Below are 20200 nucleotides of genomic sequence, written 5' to 3'. Positions count from 1 at the left end.
TCTAATAGCAGAACCGCTATTTTGAAAACAACGTAAACATGTTTCACTCTTAAAAATGTCGCCATGCCACGCAATTGTTTGGAACATCACTGATAACATTCATATTCATTGCAGACATTAGTTTCTCTATTTTTTAAAAAGCATAACTTTGTAAATATAATTTTGGAAAGTATTTATGTAATCAAAATTACAGAACATTTAACGTAATTTTGTATCTACACACCCCGCCTATACCAGCAGAGATGACTGCGTATCAACATCTACGCATGTATATATATATAACAATGAGTCTGGATCAGTAAACCGTAACGATCGATAGACTACGTCTCAGTGACCGGCGGGTTGCAGTGACAATTTAAGGGGAGAGTTGACGTATGTCTCGATACCCTTGGAAGAGGTAACATCAGAATGGAGCTCTTTGGTGTGGAGGTACATGATGGAATGATGCTCCGGGTACTTCTTTTATCATTCCTAGTACAAGGTAGGTGTAGTCTTGTGTTTGTGATATAGACTTGTGTATCTATGTGCTGGACGCATGTACTTCCGCATTAGTAATCACTTACGGAAATTAAAACTAAAACCTCACGCTTATTTTTCTTTATTTTTATTCAATGTGTAATGAATTTTGTTGTGAAAGAAAGTTAAGAGTCCTCGAGGGTAAAAATAATCTCCTTTCTGTACTTTTCTTTAAAGTTTTGAATATTCTTTACCATTACCTTATGATCAGTACTACCAAAACCAATCTCCAATAAACGTTTTTTAATGTCCACCAACGGTAAGACGTTCTAATTTCCCGGTGACATCGTCTTACCTGAACGTAATTATAAACTTCGTACACTAACAATGTCACGTTCAGCTGAAACTTCACTATTCAAAATTGATGTTCCATATGGGCGTGTAAAGAAATTAGGCCTATTATACACACATCACAGAGTAATTGTATACGGATAGTAAATAGTTTCCTCTCAAACATCAGGCCTGTCCGACCGCTGAAAATAAGACCAAGCTTTTAACAAATTATTTAAGTTCATGTCCTAAGCTGCATTACAGGATGGATGCGCCAAGATGTCAAAAATGGAAATATACATTGTAATTAAACGAAATAGTTATCTTCATGGGCAGATCAGTTTCTCACACGAATTAATGTATGGTATAGCTGATATTTTTATCAAACAGATTGTAGAACCTGTCTTTAACGATAACATCAAACCTGTCTATACGGATACGCTACATAATATTATCCAGTTCTAGGTTGTCAGTAAAGCTTCTATTACAGCAGTATCCCAAGTCCTTCTACAGCAGTATCTCGAGGTCTCTTACTGCAGGATCTCGGGTTCTCTTACTGCAGTATATCGAGTTCTCTTACTGCAGCATCTCAAGTCGTCTTACTGCAGCATCTCAAGTCATTCTACAGCAGTAGCTCGATCTCTCTTACAACAGTATCTCAAGTTCTCCTACTGCAGTATATCGAGTTCTCTTACTGCAGTATCCCGACTTCTATTACAGCAGTATCGCGAGTTCTCTTACTGCAGTATATCGAGTTCTCTTATTGCAGTATATCGAGTTTTCTTACTGCAGTGTATCGAGTTCTCTGACTGCAGTATATCGAGTTCTCTTACAGCTGTATTTCGAGTCCTCTTACAGCGATAGATCGAGTCCTCTAACAGCAGTAGCTCGAGTTCTCTAACAGCGATAGATCGAGTTCTTAACAGCAGTGTCTCGAGCACTCTTACTGCAGTATACCGTGTCCCCTTACAGAAATATCTCAATTGCTCTTAAACAAATTTTAAGAAATAAATGTTTCACTTACATCTGATGGAAAGCCTTTCTGAATGAACTAGAGTGGCTTACACTGTAAACTATAGATGAAGTAGGTTTGTATTTGTGTCGGACATCCGTCTTATCTTCTGACCGTTCAACGGTCATCTCCGGCCAAAGTATCTATACTCGACATTGCAGGGATAGTTTCAGAGATAAACAAAACGGTTTAACAAATCACATCTGTCGTTGAATGATAAACTTTCTTTAACGTAAGGCTTGTAAGTTTGGTTTATTTTAAGATTAAAAGCTTCTTCATGTACTGCAGATAAAATTTGCCTCCTTTACGGAAAAATTCTAGTAAACAAAATACGATGACATCGTTCAATAGTTTTCCTTAATTAGATCTATTAGTTATTCAATCATGCGTTACTTGGTTCAGAAATGAGAATATGTGAAGCAAATCTTTGTCGTGTCAGTACTGATGTAATGCAGTATATCATATCGGTTAATAATTAATTCTATGTATCTGTTGTGTTACAATATAAATGGCATCTTCATATTTACAAGAGTAAAAACAACATCGTGTTTACTCATTTGTTTATAAACAAAATGATGATATAGAACTTGTTATTACGGAGTGTCATACCTCGAGGTCACTGGTCAGAAAACTCGCCATATTGATACAGATGTGTAAGACATTTTGGCTCGAGGCCCGGTCAGTAAACGAAGCCTTAGGATATTCCAGTAGAGTTGATCTTGCCCACAGGTCACAGCTCTACCACATGAATAAACATGCCACGTTAAAATATACCGGGTTATTTGTACATCATCTAGCGTAGCAACTTTGTATCTGTATTAAGGATGTATGTTACCTTGTAACCTGGCTGAGCGATACATAGTCAGAGTTATCGCCCATTAAATCAATATGGGTAAGCTTATTTATACTGATATTAATGTTGAGCAGTAACAATTGCTATATCTATTGTTGATAAAACAATTGTTAATGCTCATTTCGATATTTTTCCATAACATGATATTCTACTGTGACTTTGAATACTTGGTTTTGTTTGATTTATATTATTTCACGTTCCATCAACAATCAAGATCATTTAGGGACGGCTTCCCGGGGTATGAAAGTTCAGGGTATGTACGTGTAAGCCCCCTTGTGATAATGCCGAACTGGAACCGACTTTAAAGTGCTATCACACTGAAGTTACTTCCGAAGGCCTCCAGCAGAATATGTCTACCGATCACATTGTTGATATTCAGCATCGGTCAACTTTATTTCTTTATGCAAACTTTGTCGGGCTTCTTCTAAGCATTTCTACCAACCATACATCACAATTATAGACCATTTGGATTGATGCTTGTCGGCTATCATCCCTAAAAACAACGAGCAACATCAGCTGGCCCTTCCTGTCGGGCGTGTTATAAAAATAATATCATAATGTACTGTTCAACTGTCACCGCTTGGGTGAAATATCTTTTCCAGAACCAACATTGCTTTTTTTGTAACCGATGTTGCCAGACAGTCTAGCTAACATTGCTACAAAATTCGTGTGACACCCTCAATCCGTACCAAGATCAACATTGTTACAGAACTAATTGGAGGTGGTGACTAGTGTGACACCCTCAATCCGTACCAAGATTAACATTGTTTTATCGCTAAATTGGAATATTGAAAAAAGTAGAGTATTACATATTTTACGATACACACCAAACCAGCTCAGCATACGAGAACAAAAAATACCTAAAACGGAGACATTAAAATTGGAACACTTCTGATATCCTTTTGTAAAACTTTAGACTGCTCAACCATCTATAGATGTTCGATGTGACTTGTAATGCCCATGACATTTTACTTCAATGAAAACTTCTACCTTTTATGGGTACGCTTTTTGGTCGTGACGTAACTCATGGATACAGTCCACTTCCGATAGATTACTTACTCAAAAAGGCCAGCACAAAAATAAAACAGTTTCTTCCGTTTTAAAAGTTAGCAAGGCCGATTAACAATGGTTATATGAAGCTTTTTCTTCTCACTCTACGTTTTACATTTCTGAATACAGTGACATGTACGTTCAGAACGGTCTGACCGCGGTAAAATCGGACCGCGTGTTCAAATGGCGACCTTTGCTTTTGAACGCATGATAATATCAACTTGATATAAAAAGTGACTAAAGCGTTTTTCCCCTTTGAAGAGGTGTCATGATAATTTCTTAAACACATTGGCGTGTCCTTACTTTTTCAAAAGACTATTTAAGCAATCTCGAGGGTATATCAAAAGATAAAAAATAGTAGGTATTGTTTTCTGTGTATTAGATTTTCGTGTGTATTATTAACACCGTTAAGTTTTGAATTACATCAATATTCACATATTGAAGTCCCGCTATATCGAACTTTTTGACTTGGTCCCTTGAAGTTCGAAATACCGAAGTTTGACTGTAGTACAAATGTATCAAAAATGGCCCAAAATACTAGAAAATTATATTGACGATGTTCAACACGATTTCCCCCCATGTTTGTTTGTCTGCATTATATACATGTTTGTACATGTGTATGAGAGCATACATAAAACAAATTAATCACTGATCATAGAGAGCAGCGCTTCACTCCAGGGGACACGTATTACTTTAAAATTCACTATTGGTAATTTTTATTGTAATTCTCTGTTAGATTCTGATCGAGAGTTTAAATTGTGTTTTGAATTTCAAAGTTGTTATTGTATCAGTTGAACAATTCTATATAATAAACTTAGCTTGTCAATTAAAAGGAAGAAAAGAAATCAATATTTTTTTCTCTTTTACTAACTTTCGAATCAATCCAATGACGATTAATATTACGTACATGTACATATATTTTGATGGAAATCTCTGACCTAAAAAATGCCTTTACTATTGGACGCTGTGTGATGTGTAAAAGAAAAGATCTAGAGAGGGAATTTGAGAAACTGGTGGAGAGCAGCTCACGCATATACGTGTCTTGTGGCTCTGACAAGCAGTTTCCAAACTTTGAAAGCACATTTAGTTTAAACCAAAAGAAAAGATCACTCCAGTTGCCGTCGACTTCCGTGAGTCGGCATCAGATCATCTAAACGTTTGACGCTTAAAATGGTGCCATAGTATGCGATTTGGAACATGAGGTTGAATATAACAATGACGTAAATTTGCAGGTATCTTTTATTCAATTTTCAGTTGAATGTGTACCTATGTTAATGAGGTATTGTCATACGATTGTATATGACAATTCAAATTGTTCAGACGATCTCGTGCATGTGGCATTTTTTTGTTGGCTACAGGAAGCATTGGAAGCACAATGTCGGGAAATCAATATCTGTGTTTATAGAGTTAGGAAAATCGCTTATAAATGTTTTCCTGGGAGACAAAAAAAAAAAAAAAAAAAAAACGGCAATATGGCCGCAATAGCATAGGATTTGTTTGTACGGACGACTAGCCTAAATGCGGTCATCTAAAACCGTACACATAATATTGGCTCCATTATGACCGGAGAGAGGATTTTGAATAAAATCCATTTACTAGACCTGTAAATACATCCATTACACTATATTCACGCTGACGACATCGTAATTGCAGCATGATAATATGATATGCTCAAAGTTACAATGTGACGATAGTGTTCATGGATGATGGGGTCACTGACAACACTTTTATAGTGCCACCACACTGAAATGTCATACTGTAGTTTAAGTTAGACTGACAAAGAGATAACTAGTCACTGTGCACGCCATTCGATGCTGGGCTACAAGAAGGGAGCACGCAGTACCATTTAAATGACTTAAGATATACCAGGACCAGAGAAAGAACCCATAACGCCAAATTTAATGGCACATTTCAGAATATACACATATACTTGACATTTTTCTAAATTTTATCACTGATTTAAAATTTACAAAAGATTCTGAATTATTGGGCTCGTGACCTCCCCACTTGGATTTGGAGATTTGGACATTTATTTCGATCTCTTTGGATTTTCCTCAGTCACCTCAAAAGTTTACAATTTAGACTAGAAGAACGAAACAGCTGTATGATGTAGCATTACTGACGAGTCCTAGAAGGACGAAACAGCTGTATAATGTAGCATTACTGACGAGACCTAGAAGGACGAAACAGCTGTATGATGTAGCATTACTGACGAGTCCTAGAAGGACGAAACAGCTGTATAATGTAACATCACTGACGTATCATAGAAGGACGAAACAGCTATATGATGTAACATCACAGACGAATCCTAGAAGGACGAAGCAGCTGTGTGATGTAACATCACTGACGAATCCTAGAAGGACGAAGCAGCTGTATGATGTAGCATCACTGACGAATCCTAGAAGGACGAAGCAGCTGTGTGATGTAGCATCACTGACGAATCCTAGAAGGACGAAGCAGCTGTGTGATGTAGCATCACTGACGAATCCTAGAAGGACGAAGCAGCTGTGTGATGTAGCATCACTGACGAGACGTAGATGGACGAAATAGCTGTGTGATGCAGTATATTCATTGTTTGACTCTACTGTATCTAACTCTAAATTTGTATGAAAGGGTGCAATTCACTTTTTTGTCTTTTGTACAACCCCAGGTATGTTGCAACGACGAATGTTTAATGAATAACTCTGACAACAGAAGAGAGGGAAAGGACTTCTGTTATATAGAACCAAACGGTATCATATTTATGCCTATTACAGCTTTTCGTTGACGGTTGCATTTTGAAAGACATCTTTAGATGTATTGTATGTATGATAACATATGAACTATGTTATCACATAACCAGGTCACTTAGATTCTGGGTGAAAATCACGCTGATACGCGACAAACTAGTGCAATTTCCCCTCGAATTGAGCTTTGTAGATTAGAGCGACTGCAAAGTTTGCAAAGTGATTAACGAGTTTTGAAATTGACATCTATATATTATACCGAAACTCCTTCGTATGTTTTAATCAAGTTGAAAGTTTACGAAACATCGTTCACGTGTCACTATTTTAAAAGTTGTCGAATATTGTCTAGATGCGTAACAAACATATACTCGATTGCCTCCTTTCATTGACGGTTTGAAAAGATAGATTTCGATCATGAAGTTAGTGCCCAAGCTGGGGTACTATTGAACTTTGGTTCTGTTATTGTGTTGAACCCACACAAACATACGTGTATAAAACGAACTGGCGCTGATGATAACGACATTCCGGAAGTTTTTTAATTAGTATTCTATTAGATTTCATTGAGATGTGATTTATTTTGCAGAGATTATGTATCCGCAAATACTACAACTGTTTAATACAAATTTGTATTTAATCATAAAACAAATACACAAATATCTCTACGGAAACAGGAAGTAAACATAGCTTTATAATGTAAAATGTTTTATTGACTTTGTTAATTGTAAATTCCGATTATTTCGATATGGCCCTGTTTAGTAAAATCTGAAAAAGTACCGAATAATTATAAGCAAAAATGACAGTAACAGGTTTGACATTTGACGCTTAAAGTCAGGATTATCTCCCCGAAAAAATATCAGGTGGAAACTAAATAAAAAACCCTTTAGTAAGCATACTGTAGATGTTTTTGATAACGTTTGTCATTTAGACTAAATTTGAGACAAACTAGTAGATCGTGGGTATAAATATCACACGAAAGTATACCTTGCATAGCTGATGATCTTCAAGGAAAAGCGTTATTATCAGATGTCATGGTGTCTTTTCCGAATGTGTTGTATGACAGAATTCGTGAATAACTGTACGTGTTATCCCTAGAAATGTAACATAACGCGGTCCTTACGTGACGCTGTGAGACGACATCAAACACACAAGAAATAAAAAAATATGACGATTTAGTGTCGTAAACATGTTGGAAATTATCCGTCGTCAAAACCAAGTAGAACAGACAAGTCGAACTTTGCACTCTTGTCAGAGTTATGTGATACATATTATTACATATTTGAAGTATTTAGATCCACACCCGACAAAACGACAAAAAAATTCAAATAAGATACACTGTCACCACCAGATAGTGTCAGGGGAGGCTTTGAACCCACTACCAACCAAAGCTGTCTATAAAAGTGAAAACAAAACCAGAATAGAAAAAAAAATCATATTCAGCGTCTTACGTATCAGATCTCTGTGGGCGCACCGGTATACACGTTCACACGCACTGAGAACAATAATCACGACTGATCGAGGGCGAGAGACCACATTGTTAATACAAACTTTATTTTATTCCATTTCACATACACAACAATACAGATAAAGTCCATTGGAATAGGATTCGGAAACAAGTTAAAAAAAAACTTATATAAATCCGTTTCCGTTGCGATCGTCACTTAACTAAAGATACTTTGTCTCAATCAATAGCATTGCTATCAGCTGTTGCCTCATTCCCGGTATCAGCCCAATTCGATCAGGGTTACCTTTCGGAGGGATCCGACATAAGACATATTGTTACGTTATTTAGCCCACATACCTTTCTGAAACCCTTTTTGATTGTCAAAGTTTATCAAACATTACATTGACCGTCGTCCTTTATATCGATTAGAGTTCGATTTCTAGCGGTGAAAATGAAAATTCTTGTTTGTAATTACAATATTGAAATGCCACCTGGTGTTAGCTGAATATGTTGCGTTTTGAATTCACGTGCAAAGTCGACAAATGAGAATTTATTATCTGAAGAGAAGAAGCGTTGACATTAAAGGTTTTGAATAGATCTGATTGAAACGTGTGGATATCTATTTGTTCATGGCTTTGTATACCAGATTATGTTCCATTTTACCTATTCATTACACATGACAGAATGAAATAAATATTGAAGCGTCGATATTGCTGGTCGAAAATTCTAATATCGAACTAATGTACCTCCCTAGCATTAATTTAATATTTTTTCGGTCCATTTTGATTTTGCTCAGCCACCTCCGATGTTTCAAAATTTCGGTAATTTTTATTACCAACAAGTCTTGGAAGGACGAACAGTTGTTTGATGCAGTATAATTTAGTAGTTGTGTCTACTGTGTCTAATTATCCTTTTTTATTATCTGTGGTATTCACTTGTATGTGTTCTGTACAATTTTGGCAAGTTCCAGTCACGATTCACTGAGGTCCTAACTAATTCATTAATGTTACCTACTTATGTCTTTACGACATCCGTATAGTCTACTTATTACCTAGTTTTCTTTAATTTATCCAGCTTGTAGATCGTCACAATGTCATACATATATCGTACTGTATATATATGTTAAAAAAACACACAAGAAAAAGTTATGTTAGCATTTTGCATTCGAAAACTTTATGCAAAATACTAACTTAACTTTTTCTTGTGTGTTTTTTTTAATAATTTTCTTTGTATATATATACGGGACCATGTTTTTGTACAACACGAATATTTTGATTGATGGTATGTATATAGCATTATCTCTGTCAATATTTATCATGATTTTTCAAAACCTACTTTCATTTAAGATAAACGATTCGAGGTGACACATTAAAACCTCATTTCTTTTTAATTTCTTGTCTTCTCACGTCATAGAATTTTGTTTAAAATTTCTGTTTTGATGAATATGTTATTGCTGTCATGGCGTCCGAGTATTTAAATCTGACCCTCTCTGTGTGATGACAATTAAAATTATTGGTCATGTTGTTGTTTATTGGCGTACGTAATTTCGTAGGAAATCATTTAGCAGTATTTAAGGCATCAAAGTGCGAGATAGCGATGAAGTACATATTTATTTCTTCCTTGGAGACAAACATTCGTGTAGAAAGTGAAAATGACACAGCTCGTGCTATATTTCATGTTGAATTGTGAGTGGAAAAAATGAAATTGCAGTATTTACACGGCCACAAAATGGGTAGTTATCTCCAACGTATGATAGACAAAATATTCACGACTTTATAATATGGACATTTGTGTAACTAATGTACCATATCTGAGTCGTTTGCTTGAATTCACACGATTTTGTGACAAATGGTTCGTTTCTGAGGCTATTTTTTTACAAATTAAGTACATATTTTACCTATCTTTGGTATTTTTCTAAATTTTGAATATAGTTAATATGATTTACGGACGAATAAAAATTACCTTTTATTGCTTAGAAAAAAAAGGCGACGAAATTCCTGACCCTTCAATTCTTGAACCTATTCCAGCACACGAGGATATTAGGTGATGGTCAATGGTTCCTGACAAATGGTCATGTGGAAATACATTTGTAATTAGAAACAAACAAAAAGAGAATTCTTCTAAATCAGCGTTGGTCATGTAAGCAATAAAGATTAAAATTTTCTCCTTTAGATTGTTGATTTTTTGTCAGATCGCTAGAAGACGTAAACAACTTGAATTGGTTTCATGTATTGACTTGTACCAAGTGTAGAGCAATGAATGCCGACGATGTCCCCTAGCGTGTGCGCATTTGTCGAACCGTATCTGTGATGGATCTCTTACAGTTAGACATTTTATTCTTGTGCTCCTATTTTAAGCAAGCTAGACACCAAATTGTTGATGAATTATTTTCGGATTTGTAACAAATACATACTATCATTAACATACAAATATGCTTTTACATAAAAACATTGATAAGGGCACGCAAATATAGAACACCTTTTGATGAAAACAGAGGAGTTAAACTGCATTTTACAGCTGCTTCGTCTTTGCTGGAGACTAAAGAAAAAATTTATCTGATAATTTTAGAAGAACGTCAGATAATTTTTGACAATTTTTTGTTAAAGATATAACTAGAAATGAGGTGTCTGATGGATCGTTTTCAAATTTTATCTTATTTTGGCCTCAGATAAAAATGCGTTTGCTACAATACAATTTTTCAGAAAACCATTGACGGATTTTCTGAGACAAGTCTTCCTTCCGTAAACAAACTTAGTGCATGCCTTTATGTCGCATAAATAAGGAAACAAGGTTATTTTAAAAAAAAATTCGTTTGTTTCTTGTTTGTTTGTTAAGATTATTGAGCCACGAAACCAACGAAGCACGAGATAATTGCTTTATCGCGTAATTTACCAAATATTTCATCGGAACGTTAAAAGGATTTACGATCTCATAAAATACAAAAAATAAGAAGTTAATACTTATGTTTGCAGAATTTTTCTTTAACAATAACAAGATTTATAAGGTAAGGTCCCAACGCTTACTTTTTATTATTCGTTCTAAATTAGTTTAACGTCATGTTTATCCATGCACAACAGCCATTCACAAAAAACTTTTAACATATAGCTATACCCAGCCCACTCTCTCCTTGACAACAAAAGAAAACAATTCCCGCATACTTTTATTCACAAATTTTCACTTTTGTATTAGTGTTGCATAGACTAGAAAATACACTACATACTTCCGTTTGTTTGTTAGTAATGACAAAGGAAAGAAATCTGCTAATAATGACACATATTTATACGCTGTTAACTAAGTCTCGTTCTGCACTTAAGATATTAAGATACAAACATACTTGTTCATAATTGATTTAGTAATGTTGACAGTTTGACATTAGCACTCTCAATACATGCATCTACCTCACATCAACAGGGAAGTCGTTCTAATGGTTACAACTGTTAAAAGGACGTTAACCAATGTCATATCAGACCACTGTTGAATTTAAAAATTACAATGCTCCAGGGATGAAGGGAAAACTACGGAGCCCGTTAACTGACATGCTCCATACTTATTTTATTTCGTTTTTTCGAAATAATAATTCGTTTTTTCGAAATAATATTTCGTTTAAACGAATTATTATTTCGAAAAAACGAAATAATATTTCGAAAAAACGAAATAGAATAAGTATGGAGCATGTCAGTTAACGGGCTCCGTAGAAAACATATGAGAAGATATCAAATTTACATAAAAAATCATACAATGGCGGAGGACAAGATCCATAAAGATTTTTTTATTTGTTTATTAAATAGTATTCTACACTTTCCACAGAATATAGTTTCATTGATATTTACGTGATATTCTTTTAAACATTTAAAACGTCTCTGTAATAAGGATACGGAATTTTTGTATAGGACGGGAGACTTTCCAAATTGAATATCTGCCCATTGAATTATTTACCACAATAAAATCAAGCCATCCGTCAATATAAAAACATATTGTTCGAGGAAAGAATAGAGAGAATAGATCATTTTTGTATTACAGATCATACAGCAATGGACGCTGAGATCATTCGTTTCTTTATAAAACGGGATTCTTCACTTTCTGCAGAAAATAGTGACTTTGGTGCTTAAACTTTGATTTATGATACGAAATCATTAATTTTGTCGAGAGACTTAAAAGACAAAGTTTGACTGATGAACGTATTCACAACGTTTGTTGAGATTACTCATCGTTATTTGAAGAGTAAACTACCTGCCAAAAAATAAATGCTAAACTTTAATATGTATTTAAATGAAAGTCAAACTTGTTAGTAAATGATAATAGATTCTATACCTAAAGAGGCAATCTGACGAAATAGAATTTTAATGTTAACGACAGGATGAAATCCCAGCGACAAGTCAATTATAGGTGTGTACGTTGCTATAATTTCCCCATCCACTGAATATTTTCTAATTTCTCTAGATATACATTAGCGAGGTCTTGACCCCCGATTCTTGAATTATACGTTCACGCTGGTTTGTGAATTATAAGTTGCATAATCCTTCAAAGCTCCAAATCCATATACAAATACATCCAACATCGGTAAGTCATGCGCGACTTGTCAAGTTATTGATTAATCTGAGTCTCTGTAACGTTTTATTTACGGACCAATATCTGTACTAGGTCTACATTTATTTTTCTAACAGATGACACGTCGCGAAACTTAATACGTTATCAACGGGTGAAAAGTAATAACATTTTGTAATATAATTATGCTGTTAGTGCATATCTAACTTATCATTTGAAAAGTTGAACGGAGATAATTTTATTAAACAAGAAATAAGATTAAAATAAATATTTTAATTTGATTTTTGCATTTTTTTTTGCATTTTATTGTGCTGTCGAGATTAATAAAATTCAATGGCATATAATGATATATGTACATCACTGATTAAGTTTAGTGCATTCAAGTTAAGTGCATGATAGCGTAATACTCCCACATCACATATATTCCCAGGCTTGCTGTTTCGGTCTTCTCTTTTATTCCAGACAACCAAAGTGAACGTAAAAACTAATATAAGATATTTTACAGTGTTGAGAAATACGTAAGCTGTACAATGCAGTTTTATGCATAATTTGTCTCTTAATGTATTTTATTTTAGATTTGTAAAAGTGTCATTCATTTCTTCTATGTGGTGTTTTTTCTTTGTTGTTTTCCATGTGTCGTTTTCAAGTGGGAACATTAAAAATTGAAAAGAAAAAGCTTGTTTTCACGTAAACTCAAATGATAATTTTAAGATTTGGTATTAGTTGATTTCTGAAATATTTGACGAGTTATCGACTCATTGTTAAACACGTCAATAGTGTACATTGAAATTTTGTCCGTGCTATATGACAACACATAATTAAAATAGAAGTTGAACTTGGGTAATCAAGGTCGTCCAGGCCTATGCTCAGAAGTATTTCATATTTCTACGTAATCAATTATCAAAAAAAAAAAAAAAAAAAAAATTCTCCCCACTTCTTATGATATTTGATTTTAATTATCGGAATGTATTCTGTTTTTTTTTTATTTCTACTGACCTGATGATCCACTTTATAAGCACACTACATTATTTTATATTCTGTTAATTGTTATAATTTGCTGTTACACTTTGATAGTGTTTTAACTTTTTTTTGTGACCCTTGTGTGATACACAAGTACCCATTATTAATCGTGTAACTCTGAGATAACTCTTTGTGATATTTTTTCATTACATAAGTAGTGAACATCATTGTTTTGTATATAATGCGATGTTTTATGCTTAGGTTTGTCACGTAAATATCACTGCAGTGGAAACGTTTTATTGTTTACCTTATTCGACGTCAGATAAAGCTGCTTGTTTCTTGACTCTTGACCTCTGAGTTTATACTCCCCTCTACTTAGGTGGTCAGCGATGAAACTGTTGCATATAGGGTTCAGTACGATAGTGTCAGTAAACAGTTGACCTGGAACAAGCGTAATCCACCGCGGGACAATTTGTTCTATAATACTAATATAGAAAAATGTGAAAGTTTTAATCATTTTATTTTCAATTAAGAATTATCTGTAATATTCTCTCCGTATTTGACACCTACCTACATGATGGTTACATGCTGCATTTGATTTGATAGAAAATGACTTGTTGCCAATATGATAGTTTAGCGGAGGATGTCGATAAATTACAAATACACTTGCTAAACAGGATTTCGAGAGATTGAGAAAGATTATGAAGTTTTACCGTCGTCCTGTTGTTCTCATTCGGAATATTCGATGTTCGCTTGTAAATTTGGTGGTTTCGTTGTTTATCTTCTTCTCAATTAGGAACGGGGCATTGCTTACTTGGATTGATTTACATGACGGACGCCGTTGCTAAGGCAGGAGACGCTTGCCCTTCCGGAACACCTTGTCTTAACTTTGGTGTCCTTTTTAACGAGTCGCCGTCCGTGTAAAATGTTTTATTTTTGTATATATCATGTCGTAATTCTATCAACTTTTAGTGTGAATTAAGACGTTTTGATATTATCTTTGCTATTGTTTGTACAGTGTACAATTATATCATACGATAACATCATATATTTACGTCAATGACACAAAACTTTATAATCGAAGATAATCCAAGATTAATTATACTTGTAAAGTGTTGAGTTGACTTTCTCAGACGGGCATTTTCAAATGTCATCATCACACATTCCACTAGTCATTTGACTAGTATAAAACTGTCGATGGTTTTCCCTTAAGTAGAAAGCTGTATTGACTCTGAAATCAACACCTGGCCATCTATATGTCCTAGGTCACGGGTGTGGGCGTGTCACCTATATACCATATCGTGTTCGGCGTCCGTGAATATGAGTTATATTCAATATCGCTGTCTAGGTATGTCTTTTGTCGATTGAGCTCTCCTTTACACCTGCGCTACACGCATATTTCACGGGAATGTATAGCAAATTGAAACTTGAAACAGATAATAGGCCACTATGAAAATGTAGCCCCATTTATTAAGGTTTATAATTTTTGAAACTTTCATATAGTATGTACTTCAAAGATGAACAAACCTGCATAAATATACGCCAAGTAACATTGGATAATCGAAGGTTATCAGGATAACAGATTAAATTGAGGTGATGTCTGATAACATAGAAAGAAAATGAAGTAAAATCTCTATTTTTTGTAGATGCAATAATTTACTTACTTCTTAATAAATCTTACAGTTTTCATGGATATCTAGTTTACAATAATTACAGACATTAAATCAGGTTTCATTAACTTACCAGCTCGAACAATTATCAATCCCTGAAGTTCCACTTCTGTATTTATAATGATTGGAAATATGCATTAACTACTTAGCTGAAACTTCGTGACATTTCTGTGGGAAAATTAAAACTCTTCATCGGTAAATGATGTCACCTTTGGTTAGTTTTTGCTTTAGAATCATTGTGTGAACTGATGTTAATTACCAAATAAAGAAGAAAAGATATCGTTACTTTTCAATATTTCACTCACAATATACCGATGTAATACTTTAACGGTATATGTTCACCATTTCATACTTCAACTATCATTATAGGTTTCTTGTCAAAAATGTGTTTATAATTAATGTTAAATGATTAAACACAAGGAAAACTAGCCCACTATACTCAGTCTTAGTTTAATTTCTGTTTTACATGATGTTTACAGAAAACCGTCTTTAATGTTTGCTTTGAACAGTTCTTGTAACGTATTTAAAACCCCGTTAAATGTAATGAGTGATGCACACGATAACAAAACTAATTTGTACATAATGTTTATGTAAAACACAGGTAAGTGAAGTGTACCAAGCCTTTGAATATTTATTTGATTACATCATATGCATAGAAGTTTCTAAGTGATTTATTCCGCCATCATTAACAGTGTTAATAAATGAGCTTTATGAATAAATTGATCTATTTTATATTTCTATTGAGAATTTGTCTATTAAAGATATTTGTTTACACGTATTTGCAATATATTGGAATATTAATAGTTAGATCACGTGATACCTTTTTCTCTATCACGAACCTTTTTATTCACTAATCATTTTTAAATGATACAACACAATTCAATTTAGTCACAGTCACTCCTTCAACACACAATTTCGCTTCGGTATATGATAACGATTTGCCTTTGGACGAAACCAATCTCTGTATCTGCCAAGTGTTGTGATCTTAATAAATTATATCTACTCGGAATAATATATGTAAAATTTGTATATAACGGTAAAAATGAAAAGTGTTAGAATATGGTCTTGTTCCTAATTTGCAACTGTGATGTATTTTCTGGAGTATTAATGCGTTCTAACGAGTATTTGATGGTGTTTACCCTTACGACATGTAAACCTTCAACAAAGTCATTTCTATTTCAATACTTTTAACACCTGGTGGTGAAAAGACTTTTATTGAGTCTGCAATTAAATTTTCCTGGTGGGTGTATTTCTTTTTTTACAATATAGGTATGATGTAAGGCTTTGATTTGACACATCACATAGAAACGACGATCGTAGCAGGCGGTCGTAGTAAACAAATAATCGTGAAAAAATAAAACGTTTTTTGCCTTTTGTAACCAAACGTATAAAGACCTTAAATAAAAACAGCTTTAATTCAAACATCTGTGCTAAAACCCTCTTATGCCTGCTTAAATTGTGCTCTTTCACTGTGCCGTCTGATGCCTGTTGCGCTATTTCATCTGTTTTACACCTAATAACAAAGCGCAAATATGTTACCCCCATGTGAATATTTATTCAGTATTGATGTTTAATGTTTGTTCTTATTTTACAATTCTACAAGTGCAGTACATATATTCGTCAAACTCTAACACTTTATCTGCATGTCCTTAATTATTGATCAATACAAACACCTGTGTTCCTTACTAATTATATCAAACGTAATACATATAGTGACTAGACAGTGGTTCGAAATTCTATTAACTAGCATATTATTTTTTACTTGCCATAGATTTATCTCAATTTTGTTTTCCACGTCATCATATGACCTCGAACAAAGTTGCAATAATGAATGTTGATGACGTATTCCGTAAACATCACAATTATTGATGACTTATTCCGTAAACATCACAATTATTGATGACGTATTACGTAAACAACACAAATGTTGATGATAGATAATGTAAACATGTTAACCTGAAAAATCGTATGTTCGTCACATCTGTTAGGTATAGTAAAATCTTCTTTAAATTATCTTTAAATTTATTGCACATTTCACATAGTAGAGTACATATTGTTGATATCCGTTCGTGCTTTATTCTGATATTTTTTTTCCAGTATCCTTATCATCTAGTGCTGACAAGACAGATTCTTTCAGGAGATTCAAGCGATCCACTGTAAGGGAGATATTTTCTTTCATTATATAAACGCCGACCTGCCTACCTTAAGTTTCCTTTAGAGGCAGAACATCTATAGGGTCAGCGGCCACTAATTCTTGTCCTTTGTGGCGGCGGAATATTTTCGCAATTCTTTACATTTCGTTTTCGTTAACGCGCAAATAATAACACCAGTATCAATTATTATCATAAGGTTAACAAATCTGAAAGAAATGTAAGGATTATTTTTGTCGCGGAATTGATCAAACGACATTTTATTTCTATGTGATTTAGTTCACATGATCACATCCTTGATTCACAACATTGTTTTATTTGGATGTCCCTCCAGAACTGCGATGCTAAGTTCTATCACATACCCAGCCATACCGCCTGTCTCAGCGCGTCGAACACAGCAACATCCGCTGGTAAGTAAAGCATGTTTAGAATCATTTCGTAAGCGATGTATCAGTGTTCATACCTCCTGTATCTACAATTCGGCATCCTCATCTGGAGGCAATCCATTTTATAGAGATCAGAGTTATGTTGAGGGGGAATGGTTATCCCTTTAGAAGTTGGTAGACAAGCTACGATATAAGGGAACTCCCTCGCTAGAACAATTAGAGTTAAATGTCCTGTCGAAAGACATAAACATTATAGAATACAACATTCCTTTCCTTAGCGTTTTCAGGGAAACAAATGGCCCTGAGTAGTTTATCGTACCTATGAAATGTACCCATCAAGTTCTTCAGCTAATATCAAACATTTCAATGCTCTACCGACAAACTACCAAAGCTGTCTTAAGGGAAAACGTTTTTGTCGATACCTATTTCCGACAAGTCGTTTCAACATGGAGTATCCAGATACTAATGAGTTTATCCTTCTTGGAGCTGATAGTTTGGGCGCAAAGCTATCGTTGATAGTCGTACTTCATAGATTGTCTTCTCAAACCTTATTTAATGATGCAGATGCAGACTATTCTACATCTATTTCTACACCAAGGAGTAACAATACAATATCATACTGCTTTCACATATTATTTTTATTTTTTCTGTATAACAAAGTCAAAGTGAACTTGTATGTAAACTTGAACAGCCATAAACATAGACACCCAATATGCTTCTGCCAAGGAAAAAATATATATATAAAAACACTCTTATCTCGTCAATGAGACCTGGGGCAAATGTTCATTCCTCTTGATTTGATGTGATTTGATGTGATATTTTAACACAATGAAAAAGGAAGCGTTCGGTCACCACAATTCATTGACAAGAAAACATTCAAATACTCCTGTATCATAGACTTTATTTACAATTAATTAATTTTTCTCTTTGTTACAGGTGTTTCTGCAAGTGACCAGACTTTGATAGTAAACACTCACAACACCTTCCGCAGCTCTGTATCACCAACAGCGACTAACATGAGGCAAATGGTACCATTGCGACTATCTTAAAATGAGAGCTGATTAAAAAGACTCTCACACATATGTATTGTAGAACATGAATGGTTAAATGGAATATTGTGTTAATTGGGTCATTTTGGTCCCACATTGATTCTGACAGATATTTTCATAATGAAGTCAAGAGTATTTGTTTTCTGCTGTTTAAGACGTTTTTCTTCTTTGTTATAATAGCAAAACCTTGTTTGAATGTTGTAAAAAGTAGCTTCTTCGATTAATCCCAATTGACAGGTAAAATGAAGATTTTAGAATTGGTAAGTGTGTAGTAAATAAGAATTGTCAAATTCGTGATCTTTTACTTGGAATAATATGTATCGTATTGTATCCCTAATTGATAGTAGATATCTAGGAAATGTACAAAAAACCAACTGTGATAAATCTTAACTTTTTTACAGAGTTGGGATGATGAAGTTGCGATGATAGCACAGAAATGGGCGGAGTATTGTCAGTATGGACACGATGATGGTTATAGTCGATACATACCAGGTATTTTAGAGTGACAAACAGGGTTGTGGAACAATGGCAAAGATACGGGGTACAAAGGGTTCATGAAATATAGACTAACCTGTCCTTAAAGGACATCAAAGGGAGCAGAGAAAAAGCTCTTTATGTACAGGTGACCTTTGTAGTATAGATGTTCAATTAATATGAATTTAATTACCACGGATCTAAAACATGAGTAACCTCTTAAATCTCCTCGACTATTTCAGATGGTATATATGTACGTTTCTTGTTACGTGTGTGCGAAGAAAAGAAAAGAAAAGAAACCCCTATCAATAACTGAAGGTTAGGTTTAGTGCCAACAAAACAAACTTTTGAAATCATTTGAACCAATGTTTACTACAACCGTTATTAGCTTCCGCCTGGGTGAATCACATTGTGAACTGACATTCCAGGACGATTTTCCGTTGGACAGAATATCGCATCTGGCCATGCTTCTTGGACAGCTGCGATGAACGCCTGGCATAGCGAAGTGTCTGATTTTACGTTGGGAGGGAGTAATGTCTTCTCTGATGTCGGCCATTACACACAGGTACGTCCTATATATATATTTCTACCTTCAACAGAACTACTGTTATAATCTGCGTCTTTGATGTTTATATCTATACGTAGAGGGAATTTTGATTTCAGAGCGCTTACTTAAGATTATTTCATTCTCCACTAAGATAAACTTGTCAATGAAGTCCGTTGTTTATGTTGCATTACACAGGACATATGTAAATCAATAACATGATTCAAAACACATTAATATATACGTCATGCCCGACTGGTTCGTCACTTCAGGGCTCGTCAGTGATATTAGGGACATAATATTTGAAAATCTAGAAGGCAAGTAAAGTGAAAAAGTGTAAGATGTGCAACATTTCAATGAAATTTCTTAAATCTTCCATTTCATGTCATTCGACATTGGCTTGTCTAATGTCATCCAAAACCACTGGGATAAAATGTTTTGCTTAAGAACACAACCACGCCAGCACAAATCGTTCCGTTTCTCACTCAACTTCCTTAGAAGGAAAATAGGGTTATGAGTCGAATAACGTACGTAGGACCTTCACTTGAGGTTAC

At 34.4% G+C, this 20200-nt stretch overlaps 1 protein-coding gene across 2 annotated transcripts in view; it reads left to right on the top strand.

Annotated features, from left to right (window-relative positions):
• The first annotated feature begins 321 nt into the window (after positions 1-321).
• The window catches only part of LOC132544421 (cysteine-rich venom protein-like), a 34621-nt gene continuing 14742 nt past the window's right edge, over positions 322-20200 (top strand). For both annotated transcript variants that reach the window (XM_060208013.1, XM_060208012.1), the window contains exons 1-6: positions 322-481; positions 17141-17199; positions 17528-17603; positions 18516-18607; positions 19030-19120; positions 19531-19667. In XM_060208013.1, the coding sequence (XP_060063996.1) occupies positions 409-481; positions 17141-17199; positions 17528-17603; positions 18516-18607; positions 19030-19120; positions 19531-19667 (528 nt within the window). In that variant the 5' untranslated portion in view covers positions 322-408. The remainder of the gene's footprint in view (positions 482-17140; positions 17200-17527; positions 17604-18515; positions 18608-19029; positions 19121-19530; positions 19668-20200) is intronic.

This window comes from Ylistrum balloti, unplaced genomic scaffold (assembly GCF_031769215.1).
Source record: "Ylistrum balloti isolate Yb309-2 unplaced genomic scaffold, AGI_CSIRO_Ybal_v1 Utg369798, whole genome shotgun sequence".
NCBI classification, from domain to species: domain Eukaryota; kingdom Metazoa; phylum Mollusca; class Bivalvia; order Pectinida; family Pectinidae; genus Ylistrum; species Ylistrum balloti.
This window is presented reverse-complemented; position numbering and strand designations above follow the sequence as displayed.